A 21475-nucleotide genomic window follows, 5' to 3' on the forward strand; every position below is an offset into this window, starting at 1 on the left:
TTAACTCGGGGGTGGGCATCAGCTTCTTAACAAATTGTTGGAGCAGTGTTCATGTGCACAACCCTCAGGTTCTTTACACTTGTGAAAAAGTGATTGGCAATGGACCAGAGACCTAAACAGAAAATGGAAAACTCTCGTAGAAGCAAACCTTGTGTGCCCTTGAGTTGGGGGGAAGGTTTCTTAGATGTAACAAATTAAAATGGAACCTGCAGCAGAATTTAAGACATATTTCCACAAAGTCACTCTTCAGAGTGTGGAAGGACAAGGTCTAGTCTCATCACATTTTTCCAACAGAGGCTTGCAAGAGACTTACCATGATGAATATAAGAAGACAGTTTATAAAACTCGAGAATAGCAAACAGCCAGAAAAAGTTCCAAATACCAAAAGATGTGGGGTGACCTGAGGGATGCTTGGTCAGTGGTCATTTGGGATGTGTGGCTAGGTGCCTGGAAGCCACAGTGAAGCACTACTGCAGGCTGTCAGATGCTCAGTTACAACAGAGTTGTTTGGCTCTGCACAGTGCTGGCTAGGATTGGTCAGAACATGGACTTCCTTCACTGCCCTGGGAACATAAGAGGGTAGAGCCACCTTGGAAAGTAGTTTGGTAACATGTTTCCATGGGGGACTAAGGCGCAAATGTGCACACAGCTCTGCATCATAGCTGCGAGCTGGAAGCAGCTCCGTGTCTTTCTACAGATGAATGGATATGATATACCCATCCAGGAAGACATACCTCAGTGTTTGCAGGGAATAGATACAGGGAAACACCTAAGTATTTGTGGGGAATAAATGGTGGCATGCCCATTCAGGGGAACCTTAGCATTTACAGGGAATGGAAAACCACTATGCTGTGCTGTTCAGGGGAAGGGCCTGTGGGATTTGCAGAGAATGAACTCTAGCTGCATGGAACGTGAGAGACAAATTTCAAAATAGTAGCTCTGAGCGAAGGATATTGGAAAATCGGTTCATACAGTAGAGTGGCGTCTTTCTGCAAGCATGAGTTGTAAACTGGTGTGTGTTGAAGAACAGCTCAGTAGTTACCTGGCAGTGTGGGAGGACTTCTAAATGGCCACAAGGACACAGCTGGGTGATAGGGGTGTACACTATCCTGACTGTGATTGGGCGCACACATAGCAGATGTAATTCCTTTTAAAATAGACTGAGCAAAGCTGGTGGATGATCATGGTGTCTCGCTAGCCCACCAATGCTCTAAGCCAGAGATCTGCGCAGTGGATTGCTTGAGATAAGGAGGTGATGCTCAGTGACAGTAATACTGAAGACACTTTGAATTTGTAGGCACCCAATAACATACTTCCAGTACAGAAAACAAATTTGGCAGAACCCTGATGAGAAAATAAATCTACTGTTGTCATAGGGATTTTTTAATACATCCTTATATATTTCCTGGAAGATTGAAGATTATTTAATGCTGTGAGTTAATTTCTTCAGTAGACATATATGAATTGCTGTCTCCAGACATTCCAGTCATGCATTTAAGAACAGCAAGCATTTTATGGGGTGACTTTTCTATGGGTATCTAAAGAAACATCTACTTACCCCAGAAACCAGCAAAAAAAACAAAGGAAAGACCCTGTCCAGGTCCAGGTTGGTGAACCAGGGGTCTGTTACCACTACTTACAGAGTGTGGGGTGGTCCACATGGGTCACTCATTGGTGGCCTAGTCATGTCACTATGTCAGAGGCAGGAATGTGGCCTCACCGTTCACTCTCTGGCCTCCGAGGATGCTGCCTCAGGAATCATTTGTGGAAACTGTGTTCTGTTCCAACCTAAACCCAAATTACCTTCAAAGAACTGGAGTCCTTAACTCCCATCCTATAAGAAGTTGATTAACTGGCAGTCAGTAACTTAAGCTAAAGGGATAAAAACGAACCATGCATTTCCAGATTGCAAAGTGTACTGATAAATCAGGTATGACCCAAAAAAGACATCGAAAAGCCAGTGGCATGTTCTCAGACATTGGGATGATAACGCTTCATTAAGACTGGAGTGCTGCTGAAGTGTGGCTTCTGAGGGTGACTGACAGGCTTGTATTGCTTGCTTGTATCAGAAATGAAAAAAGCCAGACCCTAATGAGCTTGCAGCCAGCTTCCTTAAGTTAGAGAAGGAACTGGAAAAAGAAGGTACTCTGCTTCTGTCTGTATTTGATAATGCCACAACAGACTACGAGAGAGCACATTTAGAGGAAGGGAATAATCAAGGTGACAGAGAGGTTGACAAATACCCATTGTCTGAGTCAGGGGTTTTACCGCTGTGAGGAAACACCATAACCACTAGGCAAGTTGGGGAGAAAAGGGTTTACTTGACTTACATTTCCCTATCACTTGCTGTTCATTATTTAAGGAAGTCAGCACAGGAACTCAAACAGGGCAGACAGGGCAGGATTCTGGAGGCAGGAGAAGACACAGAGGCTGTGGAGCCCTGCTGTTTACTGGCTGGCTTCCCCTGCCTGCTTTCTTATAGAACCCAGAACTACCAGACTAGGGCTAGCACTAGGGGGCCCTCTCCCATTGATCACTAATTGTGAAAATGCCTTACAGCTGGATCTCATGAGGCATTTCCTCGACTGAGGCTCCTTCCTTTCAGATGACTCTAACTTGTGTCAGGTTGACACAAAACTAGCCAGAACACCCATCATTGAAATCTTAAGTTTTTTGTTTGTTTTTGTCTTGTTTTTAGAAAACAGTTGAGCTTAAAGCTAGTTAATTGCTAAGGTGGAGGAGTGGGCAACTAAAGTGGAATGAGGGATTCTCATAGGTCCAAACAGCAGGAGGGTGATGAGGAGAGATCCTGTCCAGAAAAGTGGTGTGTGGGGAACAGGCATTGCCAAATAGAATATTACTGTTAGATGCACAGAAATCTGGAGGAAAAATATATAATGAGCGAGTTCAAAAACTTTGATGAGACATTGCTGGAATAAAAGTAAGACTATACAAAACTGTGAGGAAATCTGGATTGTTTTATAACCATATACAAATTAATTCAGGGGTGATGACTGAAAAGTCACCAGATCCTGACCACCACATGGGGGCTGTCTCTCAGGAATCAGAAGGAAACATCCCAGACCTGTGTGTGCCCTTCTGAGAAAGGAAGCGGGAAAGAGGCAAACAGCTGAATGCTTAGAGCCTACAAAGTTAGAGAAAAGACATCTAGAGTCTCATCTTGCAGAGGGAGTGTCGTCAGGATCTAGATATCATTAAAAGCTGGGGTGCATTGTGACTGGATGCAGCCTATGCTGGGAATACGAGGTTGTTTCAGCTGAGGGAACTCTGGGCATCGTCTCCATCACTAGGTGAATGAGCATCGTTTGCCATCTTGGTGGATATAGACATCATCTGTGACTGTGATGAGAACTCTCTTCAGCCTGGAGCACAACAGACTTTCCTAGCCCGCTGTGATGTCCGCCGGCCTTAGCAGACACCATTCTCTGCAATGAAATGATGGCAGCTAATCCCTTGCAGCTAGGGAGTAGAGGCAGAGTGGCTTGGCTGTTCAAGTTGCCAACACAGCCCTGGACAGGGAGTGCAGGGAGATGAAGAAACAGTGCCACCCCTATGGCTGAGGGTGGTCAGCCGGCCCTGCCCAGTGGCCTCCAATGATCACATTCCCACTCCTCCTGCATGGGGCCTCTGGGCTCCCTGCAGCTCCCTGACTACTGTCAGTGTGCCTACCCAAGGTGACTTCTTTACTCCTTTCCCATCCCACACTAAGGCTTAGAGTCACAGCTGTCCCGTCTAATGTGTTCTGCTGCAGTCGTAAAGCCTCTCATCTTGCACATCCCCCTGAGTTATGGTCCTTCCTCCATCTTCCCCTTAGACCCCCAAGTCTCACGTGTAGCAGTATTCTGTGGCTCACCCTTTAATATGGACCTAGAATGTGCATGCTAGCTACAAGCTCTTGCCCCCTTTTGGTGCACATCACTAACACCTTTCAGGTTTTGTCTTGTTTCTTTGGTTGGTTGGTTGGTGTTATTTTTCTGAGACAGGGTTTCTGTGTAGTCATGGCTGTCCTAAAACTCATTCTGTAGAGCAGGCTGGCCTTGAACTCAGAGATCAGCCTGTCCCTGACTCCTGAGTGCTGGGATTAAAGGTGTGCGCCACCACCAACCAGTTTACACCTGTCATTTTGTGCCGTCTCTGCCTCAATCTTGTCCTGAGCTCTTCCTTTCCCCCTTGCCCTGTGCCCTAGTCTCAGTAGGAAAGCCAGTGGGGCCTTTGACTTGCCTGCTAAGAGCTTTCCTGGCTCATGGGAACACCTGGCGACATGGCCCTGCAGATCTGTGCCCCGCAAGCTTTCCTGCACTGCCAGCCTTGCTGGAAGTACATAGACACTCCTTGTTATCCTTCCCCATCGCTTGCTGTATTTTTTCCCCAAAGCGTGTTACTTTCTGACACATTGCATACTTACATTGCTTAACATGCCAGTCACAGTGGCTTCACAGGTATGCGTGGACATAGCGAGAGCCATGAAGGTAACAGACTGAGCCCTAAGCTTGGGGACCACTAGTCTGAGTAGTTGGTGGTATGGTCTTGAACTTAGGTGGGAGTTGCAGCGGGTGAAGGAATGAGAGCCTTCTAGAAGGGGGCTGAGCAGGCCCAGTGGGGTGGTATGGGCAGGCCCAACAGGTCTCCAGGGGTGACAGAAGTATGAGGTGGTAAAAACATGCATCCGACTGCACTGGAGAGAGACATAATTCTAGTAGAAGCCACTAGACTTCCTGTCCTGCCAGCTGCATCCCTTATTGGTGCTCACACAGCAGGTAGCTCCTCTCCACTGCTTGTCTGGCGTCCCACTTGGGCTGCTTCCTCAGTTTTGAGGCTTGTTTTCTCCTCTGGGAAGTAGAAGCTGCTCTCCAAAGCTCAGGTTTGGCACCTGGCATAGGATGGGCACTCAAGAGATCTACTGGCACTATGGCAGGCTGTCATCTGTGACTGAACAAAGTTACTGTCCTTGACATTGTTGAAAGCCTAGGCTGGGACCCTGTTTACCAAACTGCGGGTATTTAAAATGCTGTTTATTGTAATGAGTTGGGCATGTTGCAGTGTAGTCTCTGATGAAAGTGAACTTTCCCCGTGGCCCTGACCGGAGAGCCCACCCAGATGGCTTTACCCATTGGCTGATGGCTCCATACACTAAGCAATTCTCCTTGTTTTTTTTTTCTCTTTCAGTCTGAACCCGAGGGCTTTTCTCATTTCCACTTATATGTTTGTGCTGCTTTCCTCGTGAGATGGAGGAGAGAAATTCTAGAAGAAAGAGATTTTCAAGTAAGTAACCACTGTTCACAAGAGCCCGAGTTAGGGTTTCTGTTGGGAGAAAGGTTTATTAAATTCTAGTTCACGCCTGATTTGTGGAGGAGCCTGAAGAGCCCTGCTTGTGGCTCACCGCTGACCTCCTGCTGGGAAGCTCCTGCTGGGACTTAGAGCTGATGCCACCAGGCCACCATGGTGTGAACTGGGCTGGCATCATGAGCTATTATATATCAAGCCACAGGCTTCCTGAGCCCTGTGTCCTCACCAAGGTGACCCTGGAGGGCCTGTCATAACCTCCAGTTCCCAGGGTCCTCATCACAGGGTCTGTGCTATGTGTGCTGGGGCCTGAGTTGGAAAAGAACCACACAGCCTGAACTCCCATCTTAGCAGCCACTTGGTAGCTGTGTGACTTGGGAGGCACCGTCTAGCCTCTCTGTGCAAGTTCCCTTACCAACTAACTGTAGAGCTGTAAGGAACCCACAAATATCCTGCCAGCTGTGTGTTCCACCAAGAAAACCCCATGGTCCAGGTCCCCAGATCATAGACTGCCTGAGTCCCCCCAAGAGGTGGCCCAGGTATTGTGAGGACTGTTGACCCTTCCCAGGTGCTTTCTGCTATCACTGAGGTGTGAAAGAGTCCTTGATTATGCTCAAGAGGCCTAGTGGCCAAGGCCCTTGCCGGGTAGGGTGGGGCAGTCTAGGGTGCAGCAAAGCAGATACCAGCATTGTAGGGACTGGACTCTGCACTGACTATCTGTGGTCATTCCCTTGCCTCCAGCTCTCAATAGGTTAGGTGGCCTGTGGTCCTTGGGGTTCCCAGTGTGGTAACTTGTGGTGGCTCAGTGATCTTGTTCCTCAGCTCTGTGCTTCTCAGATGGCTCTGAGCTCCCTGCTTCCCATCTGATGACTATCGGAGGAGTCAGTAAAGTTCTGCCCAGTCTCACCGAGGCCTGCTGGAGACCTCAGGGGTCACAGTTGGTTTTGTGTCCACTTGCTGTGAATTAAAATGATCCGTGTAGGGAACCTCACCTGAACAGCTTCCCCAATTGTCTCCTTTGATATCTGAAGACTCACTCCTAGCGAGGGTAGCAGCCCAGATAAGGGCACAGTAGAAGGAAGGCCCATGGACAGGTGAGGGCATTGGCCAGGGGAAGGAACTGCCAATACTACCCTTGGCTTGGCAGACAGAGAACCAGTCTGCCCACCAGTCCATAGTGTTTTAAGTACATCGGGTATGAGGTTATCCTTTTCCTCGGTTGCTGCCCCTGTCATTACACAACTCAGTTGTCCTGTGGACTGTGGCCGTAGGCTGGCCAGGGGTCCCCTCCTCTAGCCTCATGAATATGGTTTATAAGTGGTTGAGATGTACTGGCTACCTGCCCCATTAGGTATATGTGACGCTACTGGAGCTGAAGCCATCTGGCCTACCTGGCCCTTCTTGCTGCATCCTGAGAACATGGAGGCCACAGGGAACATGACTTTCCCTGTCACCAAGTGATTTAGAGTAAAATGTCCTAAATGCTCAGCTCCCTCTCCCACAGTATGCTTGTTTGTCACCAGGACACACTGGGAAGCAGGGCTGACTCTACAGGTACCCGCCTGACCTGTTACCCTAACTGCCTGCTTACAGAAGAGAGAAGGGCCCTGCTCTCCTGATATACAGTGGCTACTCAGTGCACTGGCCAGTATGTTAGGTCACTGGACACTCCTGGCCTGACTGGCTCTCAGGAGCCTCCACGAGAATTTGTGCCAGACTCACATTGCTGCCCCACTTCCTGAGGGTCAGAGGTCTCAGCTGAGGTAGGCTCTCAGGTAACTGCCATCTTGAATCTGGCCTCCCTAACTGGGCACAGTGTCTAAAGAGGCTCCAGGCAGACTTTGCTGCCTTCCAGGCTAGGCCAGCCTAGGGTTGGATATGGGTAACAGAGAACTCATGTTGGGCACAGCCATGTGCTTAGGGGAGGAATCCCCCATTCCTACAACAATAGCTCTGCAGCTCCCCGCAAAGACCCTAGGCCACATGTGCTCAACAGCCACCTTTAGCAAGGGGCTGTCTGTACCTCTCCCCACACACTGGCTCAGACTAGACCAGGAACACCGATCTTGGCCTCTTAAGTACAGCATTTATCTTGTGAGGATATGCAGTGATGTGTCACAGCAGGGACTAAACCCCTGGGAGGTGGTCAAAAGGTATGTGCAGTTACTAGACACTGGAGTAGCTGGGGACACTGTGGCCATGTGTGTGATAGACAGGACCCATGGCATCCTGACAGGCTGCACTGATGGCTCCCCTGCTCTTGCTGAGGCTGCATTGATTTCAGCACATACTTGTTTTAAGTCCTTGCTGTTGGGCTGCAGTGTGCTGTTGTGATTATGGGTTCACACTGGGAGGCTGACTCCAGTGTGTTTCTGGCCTCCTGCATGTCATCACCCACCGTCCTTCTCCTCACACAGCTTGGGGTGAGGAGGACCGGGCAGGACAGTACAGGGTGTGGTGCTGCCTGGATGCTATCCTTGCAGCCTCGAAACTTGGGTGTGAATGGGGAGGACAGGGAGCCACAGGGTAGATTTATGCTGTGCTGCAATGAGGTAGTGCTTTAGTGGCCTGGAGGCTAGAGAGAGTGTGTGCCATGAACTCAGTGCGTGTTGTGGAGAATTGAATTAAATTAAATGAAGAACCCTGGGGTCCTGGTGAGTGCCAGTGATTGTGCTTGCCACTGACATTTTAGGAAAGGACTCTGCCTCATGGAAGTGGAGTAGGCTGAGCCTCTGGCAGTGGTGTGTTCTGGCGAACGGCTGCCACAGCCCCTCCTCTGTTGGCCGGGATCGGCCGTGTAGGCAGTCCTGTGCTGCGCCTACCATGTCCATAGGTGCCGGGTTGTGCTTGAGGAGGAGGCACACCCAGGGCAAGGCAGGCACTGGCAAGTGGCAGCTGGGGTGCTGTCTATGGGCTGGTTCTGCATGGTTCTGTAGATGTGGCAGGTCAGCTGGGGCATGGGACAGGCAGGGATTCTGGTTGTGCACTGGATCTTTGGATCCTGGGCAGACTCCCGCCCCCCCCCCCGCCCCCCTTCCCCAGGGACTGTTCCTGGCTCGGTGTGTAAGGATCTGTGTACTGCATGGCAGTGTCCTCTTACAGCACCGACCTTGCCATGCACTCAGAACATTACCCATGGCGCCCATAGGCTCTGCACAGTGTGTGCCACTGGGGTCTCTCCACAAGCTGCATTATCCCTGCCAGCCAGTGAGGTCCTATGCTCGTGTTTGTCCTTCAGCCATATTTTTAAGGGGCCCTTTGAGGTGAAGGAAATCCAGGGTGTAGACTGTCTTGTATCTCCAGGGGTGGGGGCACTTGCCACTCTTCACCTTCCTTGTTTTCTAGGGGTTTGCTTGTTAGTTTGTTTTTTTGTAAGTAGTTTTGGGAGTAAGGGGAAGGAAGCTTTTGCCTTCCCTCAGCACCTGCTGTTTCCTCCAGGACATATGACCCCACAGTGCTGGCTGCAGTGTGACACATACTTGACAAGAGTATGACACTCTTGAGTGACTGCATAGCTGAGACATGCAGGACCCCACACAAGACTGCTGGTACCTCCCCAGGAGGCACTGTGTTCATAGTCTGACCCACAGCTTGGCTTTCCTGGCTTTTGGACTGCATGGTCCAAGTGCAGTGGTGTAAAATGTGCACTGTGTCTGTCTTATTCATGATTTCTGAGCCTCCTGGCCAGGGTTCACTGAGGTTTTGACTCCAGTCTAATCCTCCCTGCCTCCAGAGCTGGTCACCTGGCACACTTGTGCTTACCCCGGACAGGGTTGGCTGGGTCCTGCCGATCTCCAGAAACAGCTGGCCCAGAGGAGTAGTAAGCCAATGCGTTGGTGAGATTCCACCTGTGGATGGACTGGGGCGTTTATTCTAAGTGTTAAAGATAGAAGCTCTGTAGGAACAGGAGGTGGCAGCCACCTACAGCACTGTTTCAAATGATGTCTTCTGGATGAGTGTGGGTCTTTCTGTGGACCCCAGCGGCTGAGGAGCCTGCAGCTTTGGTTGTCTATGACCATTCTTGTAGATGAGCACAGCCTCCAGCCTCATCATCTGTACGCATGGCATGTGGTGAGCGCTGCCTGGAGGTCTGTGAAGCAGCAAGGACCGGATGAGAGGCAGTGCCTGTTCTGGAAGCCACACTCCGGATCAAGTCCATGCCGGCAGGGTTTGCACAGGCCCTGTTCCTAGTGCCATTAGAAGGATGTGCAGGCCCTATCCCACCTGTGGGGAATGACCTGGTACCCCCTCTTGCTCTCCTTTGGGATGAGTGGAGACCTGAAGCATCTGTGGCTACTAAGTGAGAATCTAGAGAGGACAGGAAAGGGTAGTTCTGAGTGTGAGCTCCAGGCTGTGTGGTCCTTGTCCTCTCAGCCTTCATCCACGTTTGCTGCATTTGCTCAGTAATCATTGCCGAGCGCTGCGTGGCTCAGGTCCTGTCCCACCCTCAAGGGCAGCTCAGGCTGGAAGTGGCTTGAGGGGTGGGGGGCAAGATGAGACTCTCTGTTATGGGCACCTGCAGAGGGGACAGGGAAGAGAAATAAGATCAGGCAATGAGGAGTAACCGGAGAGAAATCAGAAGTGTGTTGCCATTGTAGATAAGCCTGGTGACTACAATCCTGCAAAAGGAAAAGGGGAAGACAGGCAAGGACAGCTTCCTTTTTTTTTTTCCCTGAAGCGACCTTATACCCACGGCAAGGAATATCAAGATTCCACAGGGGAGGGATGACCAGACAGGTACATTGGAAAGAGGACCTCATATACCCCACAGCAAAGGTGTGTGGGAGGCAACAGGAGTGAGGCTGAAAGAAAAGTCTGTAGGCTGCCTTCCCCAACACAGATCTTCAGAACACACACCCAGTGACTATTCCAACTTGAGACCCACACCATGAGAGGGAGCCCACTCCTGACACAGCCTGAACGGCCAGGAACCAGATTTTGGATAGCCCAGAGACCTAGGATAGAACCAAACACGACCAAAAAAAAAAAAAAAAAAAAAAAAAGTCACCGAAATGATTCCTAATGATATTCTGGTGTACTCTTAGACTGGAGCCTCGCATAACTGTCATCAGAGAGGCTTCACCCAGCAACTGATAGGAGCAGATGCGGAGACGCACTGACAAACATCAGGCAGAGCTCGGGGAATCCTGCAGGAGAGAGGGAGGAAGGATTGTAGGATCCAGAGGGGTCAAGGACACCAGGAGAACATGGCTTGCAACATTAACTAACCAGAGCCCATAGGGGCGCACAGAGACTAAAGGGTGACAGTCAGGGAGCTTGTGTGGATCTGACCAAACATGGTATAGCAAATTATAGTAAGACTAGGCATATACCGTCATTCAGGGCAGGATGAGGTGACCCAGTAGGAGGAAAGGGTTCCAAAAGTAGACAAAAGAGTTAGAGACAGCCCCTGTTCCCACTGTTAGGAGTCCCACTGGAACACAAGCTATGAACCCTAACATACATGTTATATACTATAATTTGCTATACCATGTTTGGTTGATATCCCTGGGAGGCCTGCTCTTTTTCTGAAGGGAAACAGGCGGGGATGGATCTAGGAGAGAGGGGAGATTGGGGGAGGGATAGAGGGAGGAGAGAGGAGAAAAGAATAAATAAATAAAATTAACTTTAAAAAATAAAACAGACACCAACAAGCTGGCAAACAGATGACCAAGCTTCGGAATTAACATGGGTCAGGGTGAAGCTTCAGAATTAACATGGGTCAGGGTGAAAATGATCGTGGGGTTACAGAAAGGGTTTTAGACATGAGACATGGCCAGCACCAGGCTTGTAAGTAGATGTCAAACTCATGATTCTATTTAAAACTTTCCAAAATAAACAAAGTTCACCTTTAGCTCAAAAAGAGGAGAAATGAGGTCTGTTTATAACGGTAAAGAAATCAGTAAGTAAAAACATGTGGGTTAGAAGCCAGAGTCGAGGGCGAGGGACATGACTTAGTGGGTAAAGCACTTGCCTGAGCCTATGGAGAGCTGGGCACTGTAGAGCACGCCTGTCCTCCTGCACCCCATCCCTGGCTGTGAGATAGGGGACAGGGCAGGAGAATCCCTTGAGAGATGGCTAGTCTGGCCTACATAGAGTCCCTGTCTCTGCAAGATGGAAGGCACGTTGTCCTTTGGCCTCCACCTGCACCTTTGACACACATGTACCTTCACACATATGAAAACACACACACACAATTAAAAAGAAAGAAATTGGAGCTGATAAGTAAGTTGCTAGGTGTATTTTAGAGGATTTAGAGCTGCCAGTGACAGGCAGGCCACTAAGCAGGTGTGTGAAGAAAGAGGAGTTTAGATATTTGGGGAGAACACGAAGTCCTAAGATTGCCTTGGTGATTTTTTTTCAAGCCCTGCAGCCTGGTAGACCCATACTTTGTGGATGAGTAAGATAAGGCTGGAGCATGCCTGTTGTTGCAGGCATGTGTCCTTCTGGGAGCTTGTCTCCACAGTTCCCACAGAGAGAACTTCATGTTCCAGTTCACAGAGCTCAGGAACATCAGTCTGTGTCCATCTTGGACACTGGACTGCTGTGCACTGTGCCTCTGTCTGCCCATCAGTCTCCCTCCATGCCTGTATCCATCCCTGGCCTCCATAGATCTCTGAGATGAGATAATTTATAGATAACAGGCACACATTTTTCATGGTTCTGGAGGCAGGGATGCCTAAGAGCTCACTGGCAAGTTTGGGGTCTGCTTCTAAGCTGGTGCCTTGGTGCTGTGTCTTCACATGGTCAAGGCTCAGAATGGAAGGGACTAAGGCTCAATGCCTTGGTAAGGGTGTTGCTCTGCTTGTGAGGGGGACTAAATTCCTGGAAATACTAACTTCTCTTAGTACTAGCACTTTGAGGACTGAGTGCCACTGTATGAATGCTGGAGGCATCGAAACTGAAGTGTGGAGTAACATGTGGGTTACATGAGGTTCACAGGTCAGGCAAGGTTCACAGATTTACTCACCAGACACCAGGTAGGAACACAAGCATGACCGAATAGAAGTAACGAGTATGAAAGAAAGCCCGTGTGCAGGTCAGATAACAGTCTAATTCCACTCACAGTCTAAAGACAGATACTCTTGAGTTTATCAATGTACTGATCTAGTATTTTATAATCTATGTTTACCTAGGTGTGTTGAGCTAGTTTGCTGTTTGCAAGTCTGTTTGTATTGGAGTCCCCCAGTCATACACATCTGGGCTCCAATGAGAAGAGCTAATGACCAAGCCCTGATCATATTCATGCTGAGTGGGAATGTCACTGAGACCTGGCCAGATCAGTAATAGGAAGGAAAGGCACGCAGGGCAGGCTCCCCACATATTCCTGACAAGAGATACAATGGAACATGCTCCCCCAACAGTAAATGAGGGGCCACGCCCATTAGGGATCCAGGAACTTAGGCTTTTATTGTGGGCTGGTCATGGGGCATCGTCTACCCTCTAAAATCAGGTAAGAAACTCATGTTTTGCCACATGCGTGTGAGAAGTTCAGGTAAGCTGGTCTTTGCCTTTAGCACCTATAAAATAGGTCAGAAGCTATGTTCCCAGATGCCATGCAAGGGGTAACCACTTTCCCACCCCCCTCTATACAACATCCTGACAGTGAACTAAAGGCAGAATCATCTGGTCGCCTACAATGTACAGTAGCATTCCCCAAATGTAAGAGAAGGAAGAACAGCTCCGTTTTTAAGTAGACATAGCTACATTGTCTTAGAGTGCTGAGATGTCTGAAACTGGCAGCCTCCATTCCACTCCAAGGGATGGCACACACTTCTTTGTGCTGTGGGCCCATCCCCTATATAAATAGCTGGCACAGGACCAGGGGAAGCCGACTTAGCAAAGGAGAGTCAGACCCTTCCCCTGATGTAAGAGTCCAGAACCCTGAATCAGCTCTAGGACACACAGGCTGGAGTGGCCTCCTTGCTTGTCTGTGGCTTAGATGAATGGAATAAGTCAGAGCTGCTTCTAGAAGCATCTGCTGCAGCCCACTCAGCACACATTTGGGGTAGCGTTTGCATCACTTTCATGTCACTTGATACTAAAATGTTGGTTTTTAACTGACAAGAGCCTCGGGGGAAAGTATTGCCCTAGATTATTCTGAGCATGTACTGACAACGTAAATGTTTGTTTGAAGTGTCACAAATTAAAGGGCAGGTAAAAATCAGAAATAGCTTGTTTTGGTGGGGGATGGGTCTCAGCTGGAACTAAAACATATCCTGTGTCCTTAATATACAGGGAATCCACACAGAGAATGAATAAAAAGGAAATGTCCCCATGGAAAATGAATGAAGACACCCAGAGTGGTCAGACATGTCACTGAAAAATTATGCAACAATTTAGAAAAAAATCTAGTCATTAATATAGAACTGAAAATGAACACAGGCGATGCTGTCCGCAGGCAGCACTTTGTAGAGTGTACTTCAAGATCAGCAGGTGTAGAGCAGAGCAGACTGCACTGCCCCTCCTGGAGGCCGACGTATAGAGCCTTTCTGGAGACCTCAAGTCCTCAGTGGACCTCTGATCCAGCACCAGCCTGTGGTCCATGGAGAATAGGTTACTTACAGTCTGTCTCCAAGCCATGTGAATTGCTGTTTGAAATACTTTGTAACTACCCAAACTGGTCTTAAATAACCTCGATGGCTTTGGAGATGCTGGGCACATTTCTGTGGAGAAACCTGGTCCAGAATTACATTCCTACACACAGGAGCAGCAATGAAAAGATAATCCCAGATTGGCTCGTGTTTGAAGCTCAGAGAAGTCTGAACAAAAGGAGACCCAGTATAGTATGATCATTGCTCAGATTGGGCTAGTAGTATCTAGATAATTTTATTCTCTTGTTTGGCCCTTTCCCTTCAGTTCATCTGCTTCTGGACATTATGCACAGTTGTGATTCTCCAACTAGGGCAGTGCCTACTTTCAGAGCAGCCCCTGCTCTGTGGGTTCATGGCTTAAGGTTGGTACTGAGGGATGCTAGGCTCTGAGAGTGAGGTGGGGTCATGAGACCACACAGCAAGGCAAGTGGATGCCACAGTTCTCCCACAGATCCCAAGCTGTATGAAGTACTGGGGTGGCTGACACTTTTTCTCTCTGGTAGCCACTGAGGAAACCTGTAGAACTGTTGCTCATCCAGGGATGACTGTCCCTGGATAGTCCCTGTGTCACTACTCCCTGGGACAGGCTTCTTCCTGGTGTCATTGGTGTCCCATCTGCAGAGAAGAGAGTTTTAAGAAATCACATCTGAGAAATGGGTTTGGAATCTTTATCCAAATGAATCAAACCTCAGCCCATCACCTTCCATCAGGGACGAGTCCCAGAGCCTAGCTCTTCTCTGGGATCCACCCAAAGATCTACCCAGCTCCTTTCCTGAATCAGAGCTTCCTTAAGTGCCCAGACTTCAAACAGAGGGAGCTCTGGTGAGAAGCCACCAGAAAGACTACACCCTGTTCCACCCCCCACCCTCCACCCCACCCCCTATCCCTGACAACCTGACTTTACCAAAGAAGAGGATTCTGGCAGAAACCCAACAGCTGCAGCATGCAGATGGGCCCTGCCTGCTGGGCTAAGACACTCTCTATCCCTGAGGAATGCACAGCCTCCTGGGACACAGACCCTGAGCTCCCCTTTGTTGCCTCCCAAGCAGCCTCAGAGTAGTAGGCTCCATGGCTAAGGCCTTGGCCTGTTAGCATGTATGGTGTCTCAGTAATCAAAGTTGTCTTCAGCCTGGTGACAGCTTTGAAATTCTGCTTGAAGGTGTTGGGAGACCACTTACTCCATATTCTGACCTACTTATTAGAAGAGCCATTCATAGGTCCTTGTGGATACTTGTCTGCTGGGAATGGGCTGAGGAGGGAGCATTCCCTGACACCTGTCCTGTAGGCATAAATCCAGACAACTTCTAGGTGTCTGTCTCGAACTCAACTTAGGCGTCAGAGATGCAGGCAGTCGGTATGTTTTAACGCAGTTTATTGTTCACACATAAAAAGGAGAAACAGCTCAGAGCCAGTGAACCTGACAGCTGATGATCCAGCTGTAGGTGATGCCACTGGGATCCAGAGGCGGGGCTCGCTCCCAGACAGCAGACAGTGGGGGGAGATGGCACAGTTTTCAAGTTCCACTTCCCAGCACACAGCAAGCCTGTGTGTCCGTCCACTGGTGGGAAAAGGGACAGCATGCACCCTGTAGCAGGTTCTCCTTTGAGTGGCAGAGGCTAGGGCTTTTGTGTTTGTGAGGCCAGGTCAGCCAGGATGCCAGACACTCAAGGGTTACCAGGGTCAGAGCTAGGCCAGAGACAAGAGATCCTGGTGGAACTGAGGTAGCTAGAAAGGTCTCTTACTGCTGGAGTACCTGTCTTGAGGGCACTGAGGTGTATTAGAGACCAGTGTGTGCTGGGGCTGACTGCAGCCTGGGTTTTACTGCCCTGGGGAGGCTTATCTTGTCTGGGCACTCTTGTGCCCCTGCTTCTGATTGCCGTTCCCACAGTGCTGCTGGCCATACTCAGGTGCTTGCTTCTGATGTCAACTCATTATGACGTCAGACCATTGAGATGGGTGCTTCTACCTTGTTTTCTTACTTTCTGTTCTAAGTGTTCACTACCGTGTGTTTTTCCTTCCTCTCTTGAGGAGTCTGTGCACTTGTACTTGAACCGCTGTGCCTTGTGCCTGCCTGCCCTTTTCTCTCAAGCCCTTGAACCACAGCTTCCCATCTAGGGCTAGGAGCAAACATGGAAAGACCACTTGGAGATGGCAAGGTGGATGGCACTGGTCCTGACATACCTGCATCTGCATGGCTTTGCTGGCAGGGCCTTATAGCATCTCTCTGCATGGACTACTGCTGACCTTGGGTCTGGCCCAGCTAATTATTCAAAGCCCTGTCCTGCCTCCTGGGCCATCTAGCGGACTTGAGGCAGCATGCACTTTCCTGTCCAGTGCCTAACTGAATGTATGAATAGCCACTGTAAGCTAATGGCTTTTACGGGTTGATGTCTCTCTCTCTCACACACAGTGTACCCTTAAAGCAGCAAATGTCACAAAATGCCAAACTAAAGATCATCTTCCTCATCGTTTCCAGACATTTTTGAAGACAAAATTGGTCAATAGAAAAGAGATCTTTGAAATGAATTGTTATTTCTTCTTTGCTTCTGGCAGGTTGCTGCAAAGTGAGGTGTAGGGGTAGGTAGAGCTGCCTGTGGTGCTGAGTAGGGAGGGCCCTGCGCTGTAGTGTGAGGGTGTTGCTGTGCCTGGCTAGTGCACTGTGGTGTGGTGTGGTGATTGATGCTGTGTGGGCAGCACTGTGCTCTAGTTTGTGTTTGCTGTTGTGTGGGGCTGGTGCTCTGTAGTGCAGTGGGTATGTTGTGTGAGGCTCTCATGCTGTAGTGGGGTGTGTTGTGTGGGGTTTGTGTGCTGTAGTGTGGGTGTGTTGTGTGGGTGTGTTGTGTAGGGCTTGTGTGCCATAGTGTGTTGTATGGGGCTTGTGTGCTATAGTGTGGGTGTGTTGTGTGGGGTTTGTGTGCTGTGGTGTGGGTGTGTTACTGTGTGGGGCTTGTGTGCTGTAGTGTGAGTGTGTTGTGGGGAGCTCGTGTGCTGTAGTGTGGGTGTGTTACTGTGTGGGGCTTGTGTGCTGTAGTGTGGGTAGTTGTGGGGGGCTTGTGTGCTGTAGTGTGGGTGTGTTGTGTGGGGCTTGTGTGCTGTAGTGTGGGTAGTTGTGGGGGGCTTGTGTGCTGTAGTGTAGGTGTGTTGTGGGGAGTTCGTATGCTGTAGTGTGGGTGTGTTGTGGGGTGCTTGCGTGCTGTAATGGAATGTGTTGTGGGGTGCTTGCGTGCTGTAATGGGAATGTGTTGCTGTGGGGCTCCTGCAATTGCCTGGTGTATTTTTAACTACTTTTAACTTCTTAAACAGAACTGTGGGGCCCATGCCCTGGTCTGCCATTTCCTGATGAGATATAGTGAAATGCATGAGGGACACTGCCTATTCTTTCTGGCCTTGTATCAGATCAGTTGTGGATACTTCCTGGCCTCAGACATCCTTGCAGAGAGAGGACAGATTCTTATACCACATACATGGGGAGACCCTACTGGCAGGTGGGTCCTGGCCTGCAATAGGGCCAATGGACTAATAGTGAGATGGGCCAGTTATGATGTTGATAGTTAGGAGGAGGGGCTTTTTGGAAAGTAAGAGACAGCACTTCTTCCCTGAGTTGAGTAGCACACAGGCACACATCTAAGTATGTGGGCTATGCATACAGCAGACCTTTACCCCCAGGCTTTCACGGAGCCTTCTCTAGTTCTCTGTCTACTCTTGCCCACTGAGGGCATCCTCAGCGTCTGGGAGGTGCAACGCAGGTGACAGAGCAACAAAGGTGGGAGTCAGGTGCTGCTGTGTCTCCCAGAAAGAGAGGGCCAGAGTGCTGAGGAGACAGCATGTCCAGGCGAGGCCGTGAGCACAGCCTGCAGTAGAGCAAGGTAGAGGTGGGAGCTCTGAGCAGAGGTCCTGCAGGCCTGCATTGTGGCTGGTGGCTGGTGGTGGTGGCTGGTAAGGCAGCTGGGTAGGAACTGTATTGAAGAGGCAGAGGGATGTCCAGAATAGCTGGGCCCAGAAGCAGGGGAGCAGTGGCCACAGGCTGAGGGCACAGGCTGCTTGGCCCTGTGGGATGGCAGAGGGAGATGCGTTTGGGTTCAGGTGAGAGCTGTCTGAGAGGAATCAGTGTGTAGACATGGGCTGGTAGTTCTAGGCCACCGGCAATTGGGAAGACAGGTAAGTTCAGATATAGAGCAGAACAGAGCCTGCAACTGCAGGATTCCCAACCGGGCAGCTGCAGGAGTGTAGGGACAGAGAAAGTCAGAGCAGCCAAAAGGCCTGCTAGAAGGAAGGGCCAGGCCAAGCCATAGATGTAGGAGAGGGCTGGAAGTGTTTGTGTTCAGGGAGAGTGGGAGACTTAGGTATGGGGGACAGAAATGTGTGCCTGAGTTATCTAGCCCCCCCAGGGGACTCAGCCTCAGGTAGTCGTCTCAGCTCTAAGCAAGGCCTGCTTCTTTGAGGACAGCTGTTGTGCAGAGCCTACCATCCCAAATTCATGTTATGGGACATGGTTTTCATGGAGAATGAGCAGGCTGAGTGTCTTGTGTCTCATCCATCCTTGTCTGTGTTCCCTGCCACCCCTGTGCCCCGTGCCATGGTAGAGTGTTTGTTTCCTGGCCTGCACATTCAAATATGGGCAGTCATTTTCTTTCAGACCTCAGAAGATGCGCCCTCCTTATTAAGCCCTACTGCTCATTATGGTAATAGCGGCAGGCATTGAAGATCTGAGCCATTTCTGAGCGAAGTATCCTGTGGGCTACAAAGTTGAATAGCAACTTTCTTATCAGGAGAAGTGATTAAAGGCTGAAGATGAGGCACTAGGGAAGATGAAAGGAGCAGATTGTGGAAGAGGCCCCCGGTGCTGTACAGTCCTTACGTCCGAGAGAAGTAATGAGTGCTGCGTTCCTGTGGCTCAGCAGAATGAGGAAAGCACAAGCCCAGCCCAAGATCAGCCTCCTGGCTGTTGTGCTGTGACTTGCAAGGACAGCCTGATGTCCTATGGAGGTCTGTACCAGGCTTCACAGCCCTAGCTGGAGTGAACTTAGTGGCATACTAGCTTCAGGAGTATATGCCATCAAAGAGCAGTGCCAAGCACAGCTCTGGAGCAGTGCCAGGAAGCCATACCCTGGGGCTTGCTGCCCAGGAGAGTGGCAGTGCTGATGCAGGGGCATGCCTCTTTCCAGCCTACTGCCGCAAGCAATGGGCATGGGGGTCAGGGGCAGGAGCAGAAACTCGGGGACTGGGAGGGGACAGGCAACTTCTCTTTCCACCAGCCTCTACCCTCTTGCAAACATTGAGGGGTCCACAGAAAGAGAGGCAGCACGGAGGGGGTGTCTGCTGCGTCTGAATTTCTCATCTGAGAAGGAGGGGCTCATCCTGCAGCTTCTTCACAAACTTGAAAACACACACACACATACACACACACTCACACACTCACGAAGACATATATTCACAAGCATGCATACATGCCCTCGGTATTTCTTAGGAAACACGGTATGAAGACTGGCTGTTCTTTTCCTTCTTAATGTGGAAAACCAAGCCTTTCTCTTTACAAATGGGAAATTCATGCTGAAATAGTCATAAGGAAAAATGATTTCTGTTAGCACAATGAACCCTGTGCTTTAGCCATTTAGTTATTATGTCTTTGAGGGACACCTGACTTTCACATTAGGCCAGCTCACTCTTGTGTGCATAAAGAAAGATGTATGCTTGTGTGTGGGAAGGGGGAACCTCTGTTTCATGGTCCTGCTGCCAAATGTCATGAGAGGCTGGGACTGTGTGTTCTCTAGAGCCATGGGAGGCACTCGGAGTGTACTTGTAGAGTGTGGGCTACCCATGGCAGGGATGGCTGAGTCATTTGCCTTCTTCGTAGTACTTGGACCCTTCCTTTGGGGCCATCCAGACTTCATCTTTGTCCTGAGTTGCCTTCCTAACACACCACTGTCCTCAGTTTCTCAATGGTTGCAAGAGGGTAGAGGCTGGTGGAAAGAGGCCCAGTTTCTAGGCCTAGTTTCTGCTGCTGCCCCACCCCCACTCACAGTCTAGAGGCTGTAGAAAATCAGTCTGAGTCCTGTGGTTGTGCTCAGGCACACCTACATATCTTATTGAGCATCTCTGTCTGCGTTGGAGTTTACCTTCCCCCACCCCCACTCACAGTCTAGAGGCTGTAGAAAATCAGTGTGAGTCCCGTGGTTGTGTTCAGGCACACCTACTTATTGAGCATCTCTCTCTGCGTTGGAGTTTACCTTCTTTGGGGGATGAGCAGCTACAACTTCATGCATGTGCCTGACCATGGCTGGGATAATGGGCAACAGACACCTGAACGTGTAACCTCAATAAAACATATAACCTCAATAAAAGCGTAAGGGATTTAATTCATAAAAAAAAAAAAAGTGCTTTTTTACCAGTACAGTGGGAAAGCTGTCTTCTGGGCATCATGACAGCCTTGTGGGTCTAACCTGTCCACCTGAAGCCCACTCTGTTCTGCATAGCCTTTCCAGGACAGGGGCCCTGCAGCATGCTGCCTGATCATGCAGGTCATGAGCTGCCTGCCCCTCCCCTGTGTCTTCTGCTTTCCCTCAGCTGTTAGAGTAGTTTGCATATAAAGAATCCCCCAAGTTCTGTTTTAAAGGCTTGATCCCAGCTGGTGGAGCTAGTCAGTGAGAAGTGATTATTAGGTTCTAGGGCTCTGACCTAATCAATGGGCTTATCCATTGATGGGTTTGTAACAGGGTGGAATTGCTAGGAGGTGGTGGAGACCAGGAGGTAGAGCCTAGTTGGAGGATGTGGGTCGTTGGGAACATGGCTTTGAAGAGTGTTTTAGTCCCTGGCTCTTTTCTCTCAATGACTTCCTGGCCCCCTTGATTTAGACAGTTCTGCTCACCGTGCTCTTCCACGGTGACTTTTCTGCCTTGCCTCAGTCCTGAGAGCCATGGAGTCAGCTCACCCAGTCAAATACACTTTGTATCTTAAGCGATTTTTCTCAGGTGTCCTGGGAATAAAAAGCTGGCTGCCATGGGCAGTTGTTACAAGTGGTCATTGCTGTGATTACCTGACCATGTAACTGGTTGGGAAAGTCTGGAGAGGGAGGTTCTAAGCCAGCAGTTCTCAACCCTTTCACAGGGGTCTCCAAGATTATGGGAAAACACAGATATTTACATTACAATTCAGAACTAGAAAAATTACAGTTATGGTGTAGCAATGAAAACAATTCTATGGTTGGGAGTCCCCCTAACATGAGGTTTAAAGGTACAGCAGTAGGAAGGTTGAAAACCACTGTTCAAAGCAGAGCTTAGTGGGTTGTTCTCAAGGGAGTTCAGAACCCATAATGTGGCTAGGAACATGGAGAGTAAAGACTGCTCATAGGTGTCCAATGGGAGGGAGGACTCTGTTGGGAAGGGAACCAGAATCCATTTGTGTTATACTGTGGAGGGGAACTTGTCTACATTTTATCCATGCCTGGAGACATTACATGAAGCTGAACTTGGAAAAAAATTCAAGACGACAAAGCTTCCAGGCTTTGGAGTTGGCATTGCTGTCTGCTTCTAGGTTTGCATTGAAGATGGTTAAAACAGAGAAGGGTGAGTAAAACCTTG

The 21475-nt window shown here is 49.5% G+C and overlaps 1 protein-coding gene across 4 annotated transcripts in view; it reads left to right on the top strand.

The window, feature by feature from the left end:
* Tbc1d22a (TBC1 domain family member 22A) overlaps window positions 1–21475 on the top strand; it is a 274792-nt gene that overhangs the window by 220363 nt on the left and 32954 nt on the right. For all 4 annotated transcript variants that reach the window (XM_021183327.2, XM_029469434.1, XM_029469436.1 and 1 more), the window contains exon 12: window positions 5188–5283. In XM_021183327.2, the coding sequence (XP_021038986.1) occupies window positions 5188–5283 (96 nt within the window). The remainder of the gene's footprint in view (window positions 1–5187; window positions 5284–21475) is intronic.

The sequence above is a fragment of the Mus caroli genome, chromosome 15 (assembly GCF_900094665.2).
Source record: "Mus caroli chromosome 15, CAROLI_EIJ_v1.1, whole genome shotgun sequence".
Taxonomy (NCBI): domain Eukaryota; kingdom Metazoa; phylum Chordata; class Mammalia; order Rodentia; family Muridae; genus Mus; species Mus caroli.